Source organism: Protopterus annectens, chromosome 9.part0 (assembly GCF_019279795.1).
Source record: "Protopterus annectens isolate FY-2018-M chromosome 9.part0, PAN1.0, whole genome shotgun sequence".
Lineage (NCBI taxonomy): Eukaryota > Metazoa > Chordata > Ceratodontiformes > Protopteridae > Protopterus > Protopterus annectens.
The window spans coordinates 932954936-932969456 of record NC_056743.1 but is presented as its reverse complement, the minus strand read 5'-3'; the positions used below and the strand labels follow the sequence as shown (position 1 = coordinate 932969456).

At 38.1% G+C, this 14521-nt stretch overlaps 1 protein-coding gene across 1 annotated transcript in view; it reads left to right on the top strand.

Moving 5' to 3' along the window:
• Nucleotides 1-14521, top strand: part of LOC122811676 (lens fiber major intrinsic protein-like) — a 107942-nt gene that overhangs the window by 71905 nt on the left and 21516 nt on the right. Inside the window, exon 3 of the mRNA XM_044083675.1 lies at nt 8058-8138. Within this exon, the coding sequence (XP_043939610.1) occupies nt 8058-8138 (81 nt within the window). The remainder of the gene's footprint in view (nt 1-8057; nt 8139-14521) is intronic.

The window sequence follows — 14521 nt, the reverse complement described above, 5'->3', positions numbered from 1 at the left end:
TTAGCCAATTGTTGACATCAAACATTTTGTCCTTGTGCTGTGGTATCATTCTGGATGATGGCAGGATGCTACTCAAGGCTAGGGTCATATCTGCCTGGGCTACAAGATCGGACAGCTCCTCCATGTCTCTTTTCATGTAGTCCAGGGAGGTACGTCTCAGGTCATTCACACCAACATGGACAATGACAGAGTCATATTTATACTTGTTGTGGAGTGACCTGAGTGCATGCGTTATGTGGTGGAACTGGCACCCGACAGACAGCTGACAGTAACTTTCTCCTTGTTTAGCCTGGTGAGTGGAACATCAATGTGCCTGACTATAGAGTCACCCATGACTAGAGTGTTGGGTATGTTATGCCTTATGGGCTGTAGTTGAGTGGCACTCTGAGTATGTGGGATGTCATTTGGGTTGTGTTGGGGGGGTGGAGGTTGCTTGCATTTCTGCTTTGGAGGTCTTGGTTGTTTGGGCAGACTTTTATTGAAAGCCTCCATGAATGTAGGCATGTGTTTGGTGCTTCTGTGTGTGTGTTTTGGTGGTGTAGGTTTTGAGGGACTATGTGATGAGTGTGGTGTGGTGCGTTTACCTTCTCCTCTTGACTGTTTAGTCCAGTCTTCAGTGAAGAGAGCTTTGCTTCCACTTAGGCTATATAATTGCATCTCTCACAGGTCGTAGTGTTGGGTGGTAGGAGCAGAGGGTTGTCTGTGTACATGAGGCAATTGCTGCATTGCCCCAAGATGCCCAGATTCATCAGGTAGACAGGAGAAAACACTGCGACCTGACCTTTAAACATGCCTGGATAGGTGCTTATTTATTAAGTACTAAAAATTGTTTTTCTCTTGACAAGTGAGGAAAGTTGAGTGCTGTAGTAGAGTGAGTTGAGTGCTGTAGTATGTTAGAACTTATACTGAGTCAGTAGAAGCTAAGTGGATTATAAGAAGAGATCTGACCAAGGTAAAGATCTGAATGACCGAGTAGCCTTATATCCCTTCATGAAGTTGAGGGTAGTATGTTAAATAATTATTTATGCATATGTATACTGTTCAATAGAAGTGTATTTTTAATAGATTGAAATTGTATAGAACTATAGCTTTTTATGTGTTAGGTGTTTTTAAGTTTTAAAATGGATGCTTGATTGTGATTGGACAGGTTGTTCTATTTAAATGGATTAGCTGTCAATGGTTGTATTGGTCTGAAGATGCATTTTTGCATAAGCGCTAAATTTGATATAACATTTTTTACATTTTATAATGATACGTGTATTTTTTCAGTCTTTATTAAATCAGCCTGGACCCTGTATTGGTCTTGCCCTTTTTTGAACTGTGTCTTATCATTTATGCTTTTTTTGGGTGGACCATTCATTCCAGTGATTATTTGTTGTGGTTTCTTATATATTCAGTTGTGTGTACATGGTAAAATTAATTACCTCTGCAATATGTACTATATAGCAAAATAATATGAAGTGGACAGACACAGCTCTGAGAATAATTTTGCAAGTGCCTTGAGACAGTGCCCATAGCTAGGGGGTGAAAACCTATCAGACTGCAAGTGGTAAAGCCTAAGCAGTTAAGAAATAACAAAAAATTAAATTTCAATGGCACAGCTTCACATAGCTCTGTGACGAGTTTACAGTCTTGTGTAGCGTGAATTGTCATAGCCGAAAGGAACATACTTCCTTCAGTTATAGCTCTATGGTAAATTAATTATCCCTATAATACCACACATTCAGTTATAGTTATATGGTAAATTAATCACCCCTATAATACCACACATTCAGTTATAGCTATACGGTAAATTAATTACCCCTGTAATACCACACATTCCGTTATACTGCTATGGTGAAGTAATTACTCCTATAATACCACACACTCACTTATAGTTATATGGTAAATTAATCACCCCTATAATACCACACATTTAGTTATACCTCTATGGTGAATTAATTCCCCCTATAATACCACACATTCAGTTATAGCTCTATGGTAAATTAATTAAACCTACAATGCCCCACATTCAGTTATAGTTATATGATAAATTAATTACTCCTGCAATACCACATATTCACTTATAGCTATATGGCAAATTAATTGTCCATATAATACTACACATTCAGTTATAGCTATATGGTAAATTAATTACCACTATAATGGCACAAATTCAGTTGTGTGTACATGTTCTCTTAGTGTATTGATCTTACCACTTTCTGAAATATACTACCTCTGCAGTCCTGTGGTCTTCCTTGGAAGGGGGCACCATGCTGAAAAAAATAATGAAATAAGGTAAATACATGTCCAACCTGCGGCCCACTGGCTGCATGCGGCCCTCAGAACTCTTCCATGCGGCCCTCAACCTCTAACTGCAACATCGATGTATGCATGCCCCAAAACACTTTTTTTGTTTTGTGTTTTTCGCTCCCGTGACCTGTAACACTAATGTTGGTGTGTGTATGCGCCAAAACACCCTTCTAGTTTTGTTTTTGAGCCAAAAAAGGGTCAGTGTGTTTACGCCATTATTTTGCGCAGAACAATCAGTGTGTGTGTTCTCGCTGAAGAGGGATTCATGTATGGATTTGCCGCTGTTGCCTTTGAAAGGGGCAGCAATTACCTGTGTTAATAGGCAAGTATGGAATGAGTGAGTGCATGCATGAAAGCAGAATTCTGTGTGTGAAAGTAGAAGAAGAGTGTGTGTGTGTGTGTGTGTGTGTGTGTGTGTGTGTGTGTATATGTGTGCATGACAGAGAGAGACGCATGCACAAAGAGGCTAACAATGATCAGTCTACCTACTGAACACAAACAAGTTAGCTCACAAATATATCATACATTAAGAGTACACTTCATTAAATTGCGGCTTTCCTGACAGGGAGAGTGTTGTATTGAACATGAACTCATACCTCTTAACTGTATGGATTTTCAAATAATGTCTGTATTTTTGCCTCATCTTCCAATTTGTGTCTTTTGCTTAGGAAATAAAAGTAGTCATCCTAGGTAATGCAGTTCCACGGAGTAAGAATGAGACAGCAGCCTAGGGTTAATGGGTCAGTAGTGGACTGACTATGTGGGACTGTAGCATATAAAGTTGTATTGTTTTTTCAGACAAACAAAAAAGCACCTAGTACTGTTTTTTCATTGGTGGGTTCTAAGCAGTGGTAGATTGGACAACAGTAAGCTTAGCTTTGGCGGATCATCAATACTGGCAAATCAAGTGGGCACAATGTCATTTTTAAATGTTGGGGATTTTAGTGTGTATGTGTGTGCTTATGTGTTGGGAGTGCTGCAACAGTAGATGATTATTAAAGACAGAGACTTACGGACTGTGGAGAATGTTTCTTTGTTTCAAAACCTAATACTTGGGTACGCATGCCAGAAGTAGATTTTTTAAGACATAGCTTCTTGCCATTTACAGTGGATGGATATTTACATTTAATGGACAATGTATTAGCGTGGGCCTGTGGGGTTCTGAAGGATGCCAAGTCTACCACTGCCAATGTCTTGTAAAGTGACCTGGAAATGGATATTGGGATGTTACTGAAAAAATAGAGTAAGTGGGCTTAGAAATATAGTTTAATTAAACAAAGTGTACTTTCAATTTACAGGCCATAATTTAATTTATTTCAGGTGGTCCAGATACTGGTAGATTGTATACCATTAGACTTAATTAGGGAGAGCTGTCATTATAAACAAACAGCCCTAGTTTCAGTGAAAGCTCTGTGTTTGCTTGCAGGTAGGAAGTTGCAGGATGTTGATGCAATGTGTTATTTATTATTTTTAATGCATTTGTCATTTCAAAGCATGGTTTTCTTTGATGCAAAAGAAGGCAGGACTGAATGAGCCATATAATGTTTAACTGACAATAATGGGATGGAAAGATTATAAGTGATGTATAATGTTTGTAGCTACAGTTGTTTCAATGGTGTCTGTAATGCATAACTATTTTTTGGGCCTGTGTCCCACTTTTATTTTTCACTTTGTCCAGATTTCTTGCTCTATTGTTGAGAGGTATGGTTCCATACTAAATCAGAAGTTGTATTTACCTTGGAAGACTTTTCGGCATAATTATGAAAAAGAGAGCCTTTTTAATATCTCTGCTTATTTCCAATATAAACTGCCATGTAACCTTGCAAATAAACTTCTTATCAAGCTACTTTACTTCTTTTGGAATTGACAGGTATGATTCATCTGCTCGGACATAAGCATAGAGTGCTAATGTGAGTTTGATTTCTTGCAGGAGTCTGTGGTTTACATAATCACAATAACTTTTTGTGTTTCTGGGTGTGTAATCAATTTAACAGTCTTAAAGATGTTTTACAAAAATAAATAAATATATAACAAATAAATAATCCTCTCTAAACTTTGAGCAATTAACAAAGTCTGGGAATTTGTTTTTTTCAAAAGCGAAGGTCAGCATTACAGCTCAGTAAACTGTCAGTCTGTGAGTAACTTCTGCACAAATTAAAATGTCTGAATGTCAGATGGCTTTAGATTGGAGGGAAGTTTATTTTTATCTATTTTATTTTATTTTACATTTGTTTACCGGGAAAGTCCGACTGGACACAGGTCCATTTTCAGTGGAGGCTCGGGGAGAAAAGCTCCAAAAATAACACAAAACAATTTAATACAATACATGAGAGAGAGAGACAGCAAATTATGGATGTAGTACTCATACAATATGGCAGAGATTACATCTCGTAACAGTGAGAATCACTGAGGTACAGAATAAACTTAAAACATTTTTTTTTACAGTTATAATTACAGCAAAGTTTTTAGGAGAAAGCTGTTTGTACATAGTTGAAGCTCTGAAACAATCTTTTGGTATGGATTAACCTGGGGATTGACACAAGTTATATGTTTACACCAGTATGTAGCATTATAGTTTATGGTTTTCTTATTGATTTACTTTTTGCCGAGCAGTTGTTTGTTGATTTATTGATGGTCCTTTTGGTGGTGGGAAATTACATGGATGAATCCATCTCTATTATGATTTTTTTTTCAGAGATTTTGACTTCCGGACAATTTCTATCAGTGAGTGGGGGTCATGTGATTACTGAGGTTGCCTATCTTACAAGTAGGGGCTTGTGTGTGTGTGTGTGTGTGTGTGTGTGTGTGTGTGTGTGTGTGTGTGTGTGTGTGTGTGTGTGTGTGTGTGTAAGAAAGAGAGATTTAATATGTATACTGAATATAATTTTGCAAATGGAATTCTTACTTAAACATGCCCCTCTTTTTGGGCAACTAGACTTGAGTAACCAATATTAGATCTTAGCCATCCAGCTGGGAAAGGTTAGTATGTGGATTTTCCATCTGGTTTGATGAAGGCTATGCTACTTACCCAAGGATTACATTTATGGCTATCCATCCAGCCATCGTGTTGCTGAACTACATTGTTTGATAATGAGAGGAGCTTTTTACAGAAGTTGAAGGTTTTTGTGTTAAGAACCTGTCCATAAAAAGTGGCTTGTTTATGTTGCAGTGAAGGCTGTGGTCTTTGTAGTGAGCGTTTTAAGTATAACCAGTATTTCTGAGGTAGAGGAAGTCTCTTAAGGCAGGATCTTTCTTAGCTTGGAAAGCAAACCAGTGATTAAATTTATAGGGGCCAGTGAGAGACAGAGGAAAGCAAGAAGCTTTTTAATCTGTTTGGATAACTACGTGAACTTAGTCCTTTGAACTTTTTTGTCAGAAATGGTTGTAGTCCTTCTTTTGGCAGGTGTTTTGCTGAGGCACATACCAAAAGGGGCATTGCACTTAATAATGGCTCTTGTAAAGGAAGAATACAGGGATGTTATGACCTTCTTGTCCCTGGATGAGATACCCTTACTAATGAAGTGGGCCATGTAAAAAACTTTCCTTATAACGGAGACAACATGGTGGTCAAAAGTCAGGTTTCTATCAACCTGGGTGCCCAAGTACCATACGACTTATTGCGTGCTTACAACGTTGTTATTAATGTGATAATTTGTGGGGACATAACTCTCCTCAAAGGGGATGATGATGCATTTTTTGGCATTTAGCTTGAGGCCATATTTCCAGCACCAGTTATTTGTTTGGGTGAGACCCTCTTGTAGCTTATTCAGAATTGTTTTATTAAGTCAGTAATATTTACTTTATTGCAAATTTGTTGGGTTATTTTTGTGGATTATAGTATTGTAGGACTGCTGATGTTGACATTTTACGTAGTTGGACTGCTGGAATGGTTTTCCCAGTGAGAAATGCTAGTGCTGTAGTGAATATATGTTTATTTGTAAAAAAAATATATATATGTATATATAGATATATTAACTAAGATGTTAGAGTTAACTGTTAGATTAGAGAATTAGAATTAGAATGAGAATTAGAATTTTAAGGCAAATATTAGGCATTTATTATATTTATTCATTGTTCAAATGCACCTACAGTACAGCCAGGAGGTCGACTGTGGTCTTCCAGAGCAACGAAAGAGTTAATTATATGATATATTTTATATGCGGCCCTAAGACCATTTCTGTTCACTCAATACGGCCCTAGCAAGCCAAAAGGTTGGACACCCCATGAATTCCCATGCTGATTATGCAGACCTGCTTCTTCAGATCCTACAGCTGTGATACCACAAAAATCTACAGCCTTACAAATTTAGTATTTTTAAGGTGAGGACCAGCTTATCTTATAGCACAGCTGATGAGTTGTTTTAAGTATTCATAAAATGCTAAATCAGTGTAACCATACATCATTGGGTTTTTATGTTGAGGACTTGGCTCCCCACCGTTCCATGTCTCTACAGCCCCAGTTTACTGCTGCCTCAAGGCACTAGCAAAACTGTTCTCAGAGTTATGTCCCTCCACTTCATATTACTTGCTACATAGTACAAAAGTATATGATCCTTTGCTATGGTAGAAAACCATCCCTCATGCAATCATTCAGTCCGACATATGGGTATGAACAAATGCATTTCACAGATTCATCCTTCATACAATGAATGAACTGAATGAGTTGATTGTGTAGTAAAACTAAATATGGGGTTTGCTGCTCTTGATGTAAAGAGCAGGTTATTACAGTTATTAAGAAGCATGGGTTGTAATTCATGTTTATTCTCTATAATTTCATTTTGTACTAAATGCAAATTTTATCAGGCATTTTCTCTTACATTGCAAAACAAAATCAACATGACTTATTTAATAGTGCATCTGATAGTTTGTAATGTGCCTACCATCAGATAACTGTGTAGAAAAATGTAGACAGTGCAGACCAATAGACAAAATGTCAGCAAACACTCCTTGAAGGCAATTTGGCAGAGGTACCAAAAGCACCAGTAAAGGTTGATGTATTGCAGCGAATTACATCTTTGGCTCCTTACTTTTTGTTAATAAACAAAATGTCACAGACCTGTAAAACTCACATGTATAGGGTATTTGCTATACAGGCTTTGCCATGCCCTGTGTTGGTTTGGATGGTAATGCCAGTGTCGTAGCTTGGTGAGAGACATCCTAGCAGTACTGCAAATGTTAAGATCTAAGCAATTAAAAAATCACAAAGAACTGAATTGCAACACAACTTGGTCTCCCTAATGATAATGAGGCCTCATGGGTAGGAGGCCATGTGGATGAAACGAGCATCTAAATTTTCAGAAGAGGCTACACAGTATGGAATCACTCATGGATCACTGAATGGACGGTTTAATGGATGGTTTAACTTATCTGTGTAATCAAGGGGTACAGAGATGGAGGGAAGGACAGAAAGTCAACAGCTATGTAGGACAGTAGTCAGACGAGCTGTACTATTCATGTAGTAAAAGAACTGCTACTGAATGTGACAGAATGATGCATTACATGTGTAGTAGTGAAGTGCATTTATAGTCATTCAAATAAAATACACCACATAGTACTGCTGTATCCAGAAACATAGCACTGAAAATGATTTACTTGCATAGAATACAGACACTCATGTACAAACTAAGAACTTGTCCATTCTTTTTGTAGGCCTAACAAAATACAAGCTACAGATAAATAAAACTACTTATCTTTCAACTAATTTCTTATCATCTAGAATATGTATTTCTCATACAGATTTTCATTCTGTTCTTATTTGCAAACTAGATGTATTACACCGGTGCCGGAATGAACCCAGCACGATCCTTCGCTCCTGCAGCCCTCACCAGAAACTTCATTAATCACTGGGTAAGATTGGGATAATTGGATAAGAATTGTTTGTAAGTGCATTTATTCCAAAGTAAAATATGAATAACCAAGATATTATGGTAGCACATTTACAGGTTTTAAGGAAAGCAGCTTATGTTACAATGACACAGCTTCACATAGCTCTATGGTGCATTTACAGTCCTGCTGTGTAGTGTACTGTCAGTGAATCGTTAGAGCAGACAGGAAGGTGCTGCCATTTACTCCAGAGCTGTAGTTCCTGAATGGACATTTATTCAAGCTTTACACTCCGAATGCCATTTAAACTTAACATCAGTTGCAATTTGTGCCAGTGTCTTAAGAAGCACTCCTGTATTATGCCATTTGTATTTATTCTGCACACCCCACTATGCTATTCTTATTTGAGAATCAGTTTTTATTGGTGTTATTCCTATCCATGCAATGTAACTACAGCATTTTATATGCTTTATCCCACTGTTCTTACCACCATCACGTCTCCCCTATCAGCTATGCTCATTTGCTTCCCAGTGCTGGGTATTCCCCAGTGAGAGTGAAAGTTCACTGGGGGAGACCATCAAATAAGAAACCTCAGCAGTAGATTGTGCCTCCATTGGCATCACAGCAATGACAGCATATTCACTATTAGTTGTAGCCCCCCAAATGGCAGTGAGAACGGATGACCCACATCACCATGGGAACCACAATTCCCTCCCCTAGTGCAGATTCTAGTTCCCATGCACTCACAATAATAGCTATTACTGAAGCAGCTTTTTAACAGTAGACCCAATCCCTTGGACAACCTCTTAAAGCGCCACTCATGATCTGAGGGACTGTGACATTGGATGGCTCTGGGCTACCTCCCCTCCATCAAGGGATGACCACACCACACTTGCCATCAAGTACCTAAGCCACTGATTGATCTCAGATCACCTGGTCCACAGTCAGTGCCTGCTGGTTCATGTTGTCTAGCTACTGACACTGTGAAACTCTCAAACTGATTTTTGTCCCCTAAAAGTCAAGTTTGAGTTGTTTTCCCTGTCAGTGCTGTATAATTCTCAGCACTGTTTCCTGTTAGCATGCTATCTTTTTTTAAGCAAGAAACATTTTTATTAAATTATCACTTATGACATAGGCAATCATACATTTACATAAATGAAAACAAACCATATTGACATAATTTTATTTGCAAACATTGCACATCACTTAGAATCTACCAAATTATTTTCACTCAAACATTACATAGCTAGCTCATTTAAACCCTGCCTTCTTTAAACCTCATTTCTCTCTGTATGTATTGTTCACACAATCCCATTTTTTTCTGTGTAATTTGCTCCTACCCTTTTCTAAAGATCCAAATTTCATTGTTTTATCTGATTTGCTATATTCACTACTTATAGTACAGTTGGTTTAGGCTTTGATTTCCATTTTCTTGTAATTGTTTTTTTGGCAGCCACTATAATTAGACTCAGCAAGGCCTTACTATCTCTAAGCAATTCAATTATGTATCATAGCTCAGAAAAATAATTTTCCTCGATAACATCAATTTGCTTACCTAGTATCCCTGATAAAGTAGTCTGCAGGGAATCTTTAAAGTCTGCCAGCTCATTACACTCCAAGAAAATATGTTCCCAATTACCTCTTTCTACTCTATCACACCTCCATTTGCTGTCCACCCGAAGAAAAATTCTCTGGAGTGTACTTGGGGTATAAAAGTACCTATGTAAAATTTTCCAAGCAAAAATCCTAAATTTTCTAGATTTTGTTGCATATTTGGAAGACATACATATATCCCCCCATTATTTATTTATGAATTGTTTATCCAGTCTCTTCTCAATCCTTTCTAACCGCCTCTGACTGATTCTTATAGTTATCATGCAATATTTCATACACTGTCTAATTATTCCTTTTTTAACAGCAGCTTCTGTTCTAGATTCTGCTAAAAACTCTAGCAGTTATGGTATTTCATTTAGGGACCCCCCCATTTCTTTCTTTTTGCCTATACTCTGATATCAGTCCTTCATAGGGTAGGCAATCTCTAACCTGCAGCCCAAATAAATTCTTGGCATCCTCCCATTCTATTACCTTTCCCTCTTTAGTTATTTGCTTCCAATACCTTGGTTCCTTTGCTAGTTTCTCCAATAAATTCTAGCCCCTCTTCCCTATTGTCTGTATTATTAACTGCAGTCATCCCTATCAGCAGAATCTCCTTTCTCCATTCCCATGTTGCTAAGTTCTTAGGATACTTTCTGCTACTTCACTACTTGGCTCTACCAGCTCCGTTCGCCCTGCGGGCTCACTCCGCTCCCCTACCCCCAATTCCCACCCACCCCCACATCACCTACACTTATACCTGGCCAGTCCCTCCCACACTTAACTTACATCCACTCAACATCCTTCCCACCCTATACATTTCTTATTACCAATCCTGTCCAGTCCCTCCCACAATTAACTTACATCCAATCAACATCCTTCCTGTTACCTATCATACCCTTACTACCCTCATACACTTAATTACATCACTCTAATTAATTCCTGTCAATCAACCAAAGCCAATCACAATGAACATCTACCTTCAACAAACAACCCTACTACTCCTCCTAGAATTTACCTACCATATCACTTGTTACAACTACCCATTACAAAATAGCTCTTCCTTCACTCATAAATCCACATCCATTATCTCTCCCATCCCTTCTACATACTTCCTAACAATAAGCCCCACCCTATTCAACACCACTGCCACTACTTAAACCCTTCTTACACCGATCAATACCAACCTCAAATCCAATATTACCCACAAACACATAATAATACTGCAAAAGATAGTGAAAACTCTACAAAAACAACAACGTGAACTATTAAATGATGGAGATATCCACCCTAACCCAGGTCCTTATGATACCAATCCTACTACTAATATAAAACCTCCCAAACTAACCCAAATCAATACCAGACCAGCAAATAGTCTACTCATTCTAAATCTAAATATCAGGAGCATCAACAAAAAGATACATGAGCTTCATGCTCTGATCTCACAATATCTCCCAGATATAATCAGTTTAACAGAAACATGGCTAAAACCAATCACCAAGGATACAGAGATACTACAACCTGGATACAGTATCCTTCAGCTAGATAGACCAATGAAGAAAGGTGGAGGCATTGCTCTACTTTATAAAAATACACTATCTATAGCTAAAACTGAGTTGACTTTACCCCCTCTGGACAAGGCAGAAATACTCCTAACTAGGCTCAAAATAGGTAACAACAAGACTATCAGCTTAGTTACAGGCTATATCCCCCCAGGCAATAATATCCCCATCATGGAAAATCTACTCCAATGGCTATCACAAGCCATGCCACAAGAAACTATTCTATTAGGGGACTTTAATATTGACTGGCTCACATGCTCTTCCCAGGCTCCCACTAATCATATCAACCTACTTACCTTCTCTCAACTAATCAAAGAACCCACTAGAATCGACAAGAACAGTAAAAGAGAATCACTTTTAGACTGGATTCTACTAAACAAAATACCTTGCTCATATTTAGCAGGTACCTTTCCTGACTCACTAAGTGACCATCAAACTACCTTCCTACTCAAATATAACTCCACCATCCCCAAACCCCTATACTTCAAACAATAAGAAACAAAAAAACACTTCAACTTACCAAACTTCTTACAAGATCTACAGCTCTATAACTGGTCGCAACTGTATTATCTACCCCTAGACAAAGCTATCAAACACTTCAACTCTACCTTCCTAGAGATACTAAACAGGCATGCCCCTCCAAGAACTACCAGAATGAAATCTAAAACAGTTCCATGGCTATCAAGGGAAACAAGGCAAAAATAAAAGAAAGGAATAGTGCCTGGACAGCCTGGAGGTCCAACATAAACCCAGCAACACAACAAGCATACCAACAGATAAGAAATCTTACTAAGAAACTAGTTATGCAAGATAAAAGAAATTACTTTATCACCCATCAAATCCAACATTCAAACAATCCAAAAAAATTCTGGGCAGGCTTAAATAGGTTACTACACCCTGGAAAAACCACTACTCCACCCCCAACAACAGGCTTAACAAAAGAAAACATAGCTGAATCATTTAACTCATTCTTTACTGGTTGAAACCCTTTACTAAAGATAATATAATCCTACCTCCAGGTTATAACATCCTAAGACTTGACCGCAAAACTAAAAAAGGCGGAGGAGTTGCAATTCTATTCAAAACAGAACTTAGTGTAACATTAATACCCTATGATAACCCAGACAGTAATAAGACTGAACTTCTCATCTCAAAGCTGCAACTAAACCCTAAAAAGTCCATCTATATTATCTGTATATATCTACCTCCTGGAAATAATTCCACTACTATAGAAAATATCCTTAGTTGGCTCACCACCTCCTATCCACAAGAAACCATAATTCTTGGTGACCTCAATCTGGACTGGTCCTCTTTAACTACTAATAACCCAGCTTCCCATATCAACCTCTATGGCTTTAGTCAAATAATAAACACCTCTACTAGGATTAATAAATCTAACAACAAAGAAAGCACTCTAGATTGGATACTCATTAACAAACCACAACTTAAATATCAGTCTGGAACAAAACCTGATGACTTTAGTGATCACAATCTAACCTTTATTATTAGACAAAGAAATGCCTCTAACAATGCACCTATCTATAGGACCCTACGCAATCTCAAATGTTTCAACCCTACTCAATTTAAAACTGAATTAAAGGCCTGCAATTGGAACCCACTAAAGACACTTCCCCTTGAAGAAGCTGTGCTTTACTTCAACACCACCTTCCTAACTATTCTAGATAATCATGCACCATCACGCTCCATCCGAATTAAATCTAAACCTGCCCCCTGGCTATCCAAAGATACAAGACAAAAAATGTTACTTAGAAACAAAGCATGGAAAAAATGGCGAGCTAGCAAATCTAGTGTAGACCAACAGACCTTTAGACATCTAAGAAACTGTACCAAAAAAGCTATTTTCTCTGATAAAAGAACTTATTATAGTAATCTCCAACAAGCTAACCACAATAACCCTCAAAAATTCTGGTCAACCCTTAACAGGCTTCTACACCCTGGACAAACTACCACTCCTTCCCCTACCGGATCTGAAAAGAATTCCACCCTTGATACTGCCAACACTTTCAACTCTTTCTTTGATACTATTAACTCTTTGGCCTCGCACCTCTCTAGTGACACTAGTATCCCCGACCCTGCCTCCTCCAAACTACCAACCTTTAGGCTACAACCCATCTCCACTGCCATCATACAAAAATGTATTCACAAACTCAAACCATGCACCCCCTCTGCTGACCAACTCCCATCTGAATTCCTTCAAAAAGCAGCCTCTGAAATTGCCTATCCCATATCTATTCTCATTAATAGAACTATAAATGAAGAAACCATACCTGACATCTGGAAAATCTCTCACATCATACCCTTACACAAAGGAGGTAACTCCTATGAATACTCTAATTATAGGCCCATAGCTCTCTTGTCCCCACTAGCAAAAATCATGGAAAAATGTGTCCATTATCAGTTAATGGGCCACCTAATAAAAAACAACATTCTCACTCCGTCAACATGGCTTTAGGCCTTTTCATAGCACAACCACCGCTCTCCTCACCTTTACAGACCTTATTAACAAGAATCGAAATAATAACACCCTGTCCTCAGCTCTCTTCATTGACCTATCTAAAGCCTTTGATATGGTCAACCACTCTATTCTCTTAAAAATTCTTGAATCTCTCCTTAGAATCTAAGGCTGTCCACTGGTTTTGTTCCTATCTCACAAACAGGAAACAAGCCGTTCTCTGGGATAATAAACTCTCATCCCTTCTCCCAATTTCACTTGGCGTCCCCCAAGGCTCTATTCTTGGACCACTTCTTTTCTCCCTCTTTATAAATGACTTACAAACAGCTATCCCCCAGGCTACTTGTATACAATATGCTGATGATTCCACATTAATTTGCTCTGCTAAATCCATCTCTGAACTTCAAAGTAATACTCAAGCTGTTTCTCTAAAGTTGAAACTTGGTTCTCAAAATGCTGCCTACTCCTAAATGCTAAAAAAACCAAACTCCTACTCTTTAAGCCCACTACCAGATCCCCTACATTAGACTTTACTATCCTATCTAACAATGGAACCATTATATCACCTGACCCCAATACCAAACTGCTAGGTGTCACGATTGACAACAACCTTACCTTTGATTGTCATATCAATAATAACATTAAATCTGTAAACAGGAAACTTCTCTATAGAATTAAAACTTTCTTAACCTCCCAAGCCAAAGCTACTCTTGCCCACTCTCATCTTATCTCTACTCTTCTCTACGCCTCACCAATCTATACTAACCTTAAGAAAAATA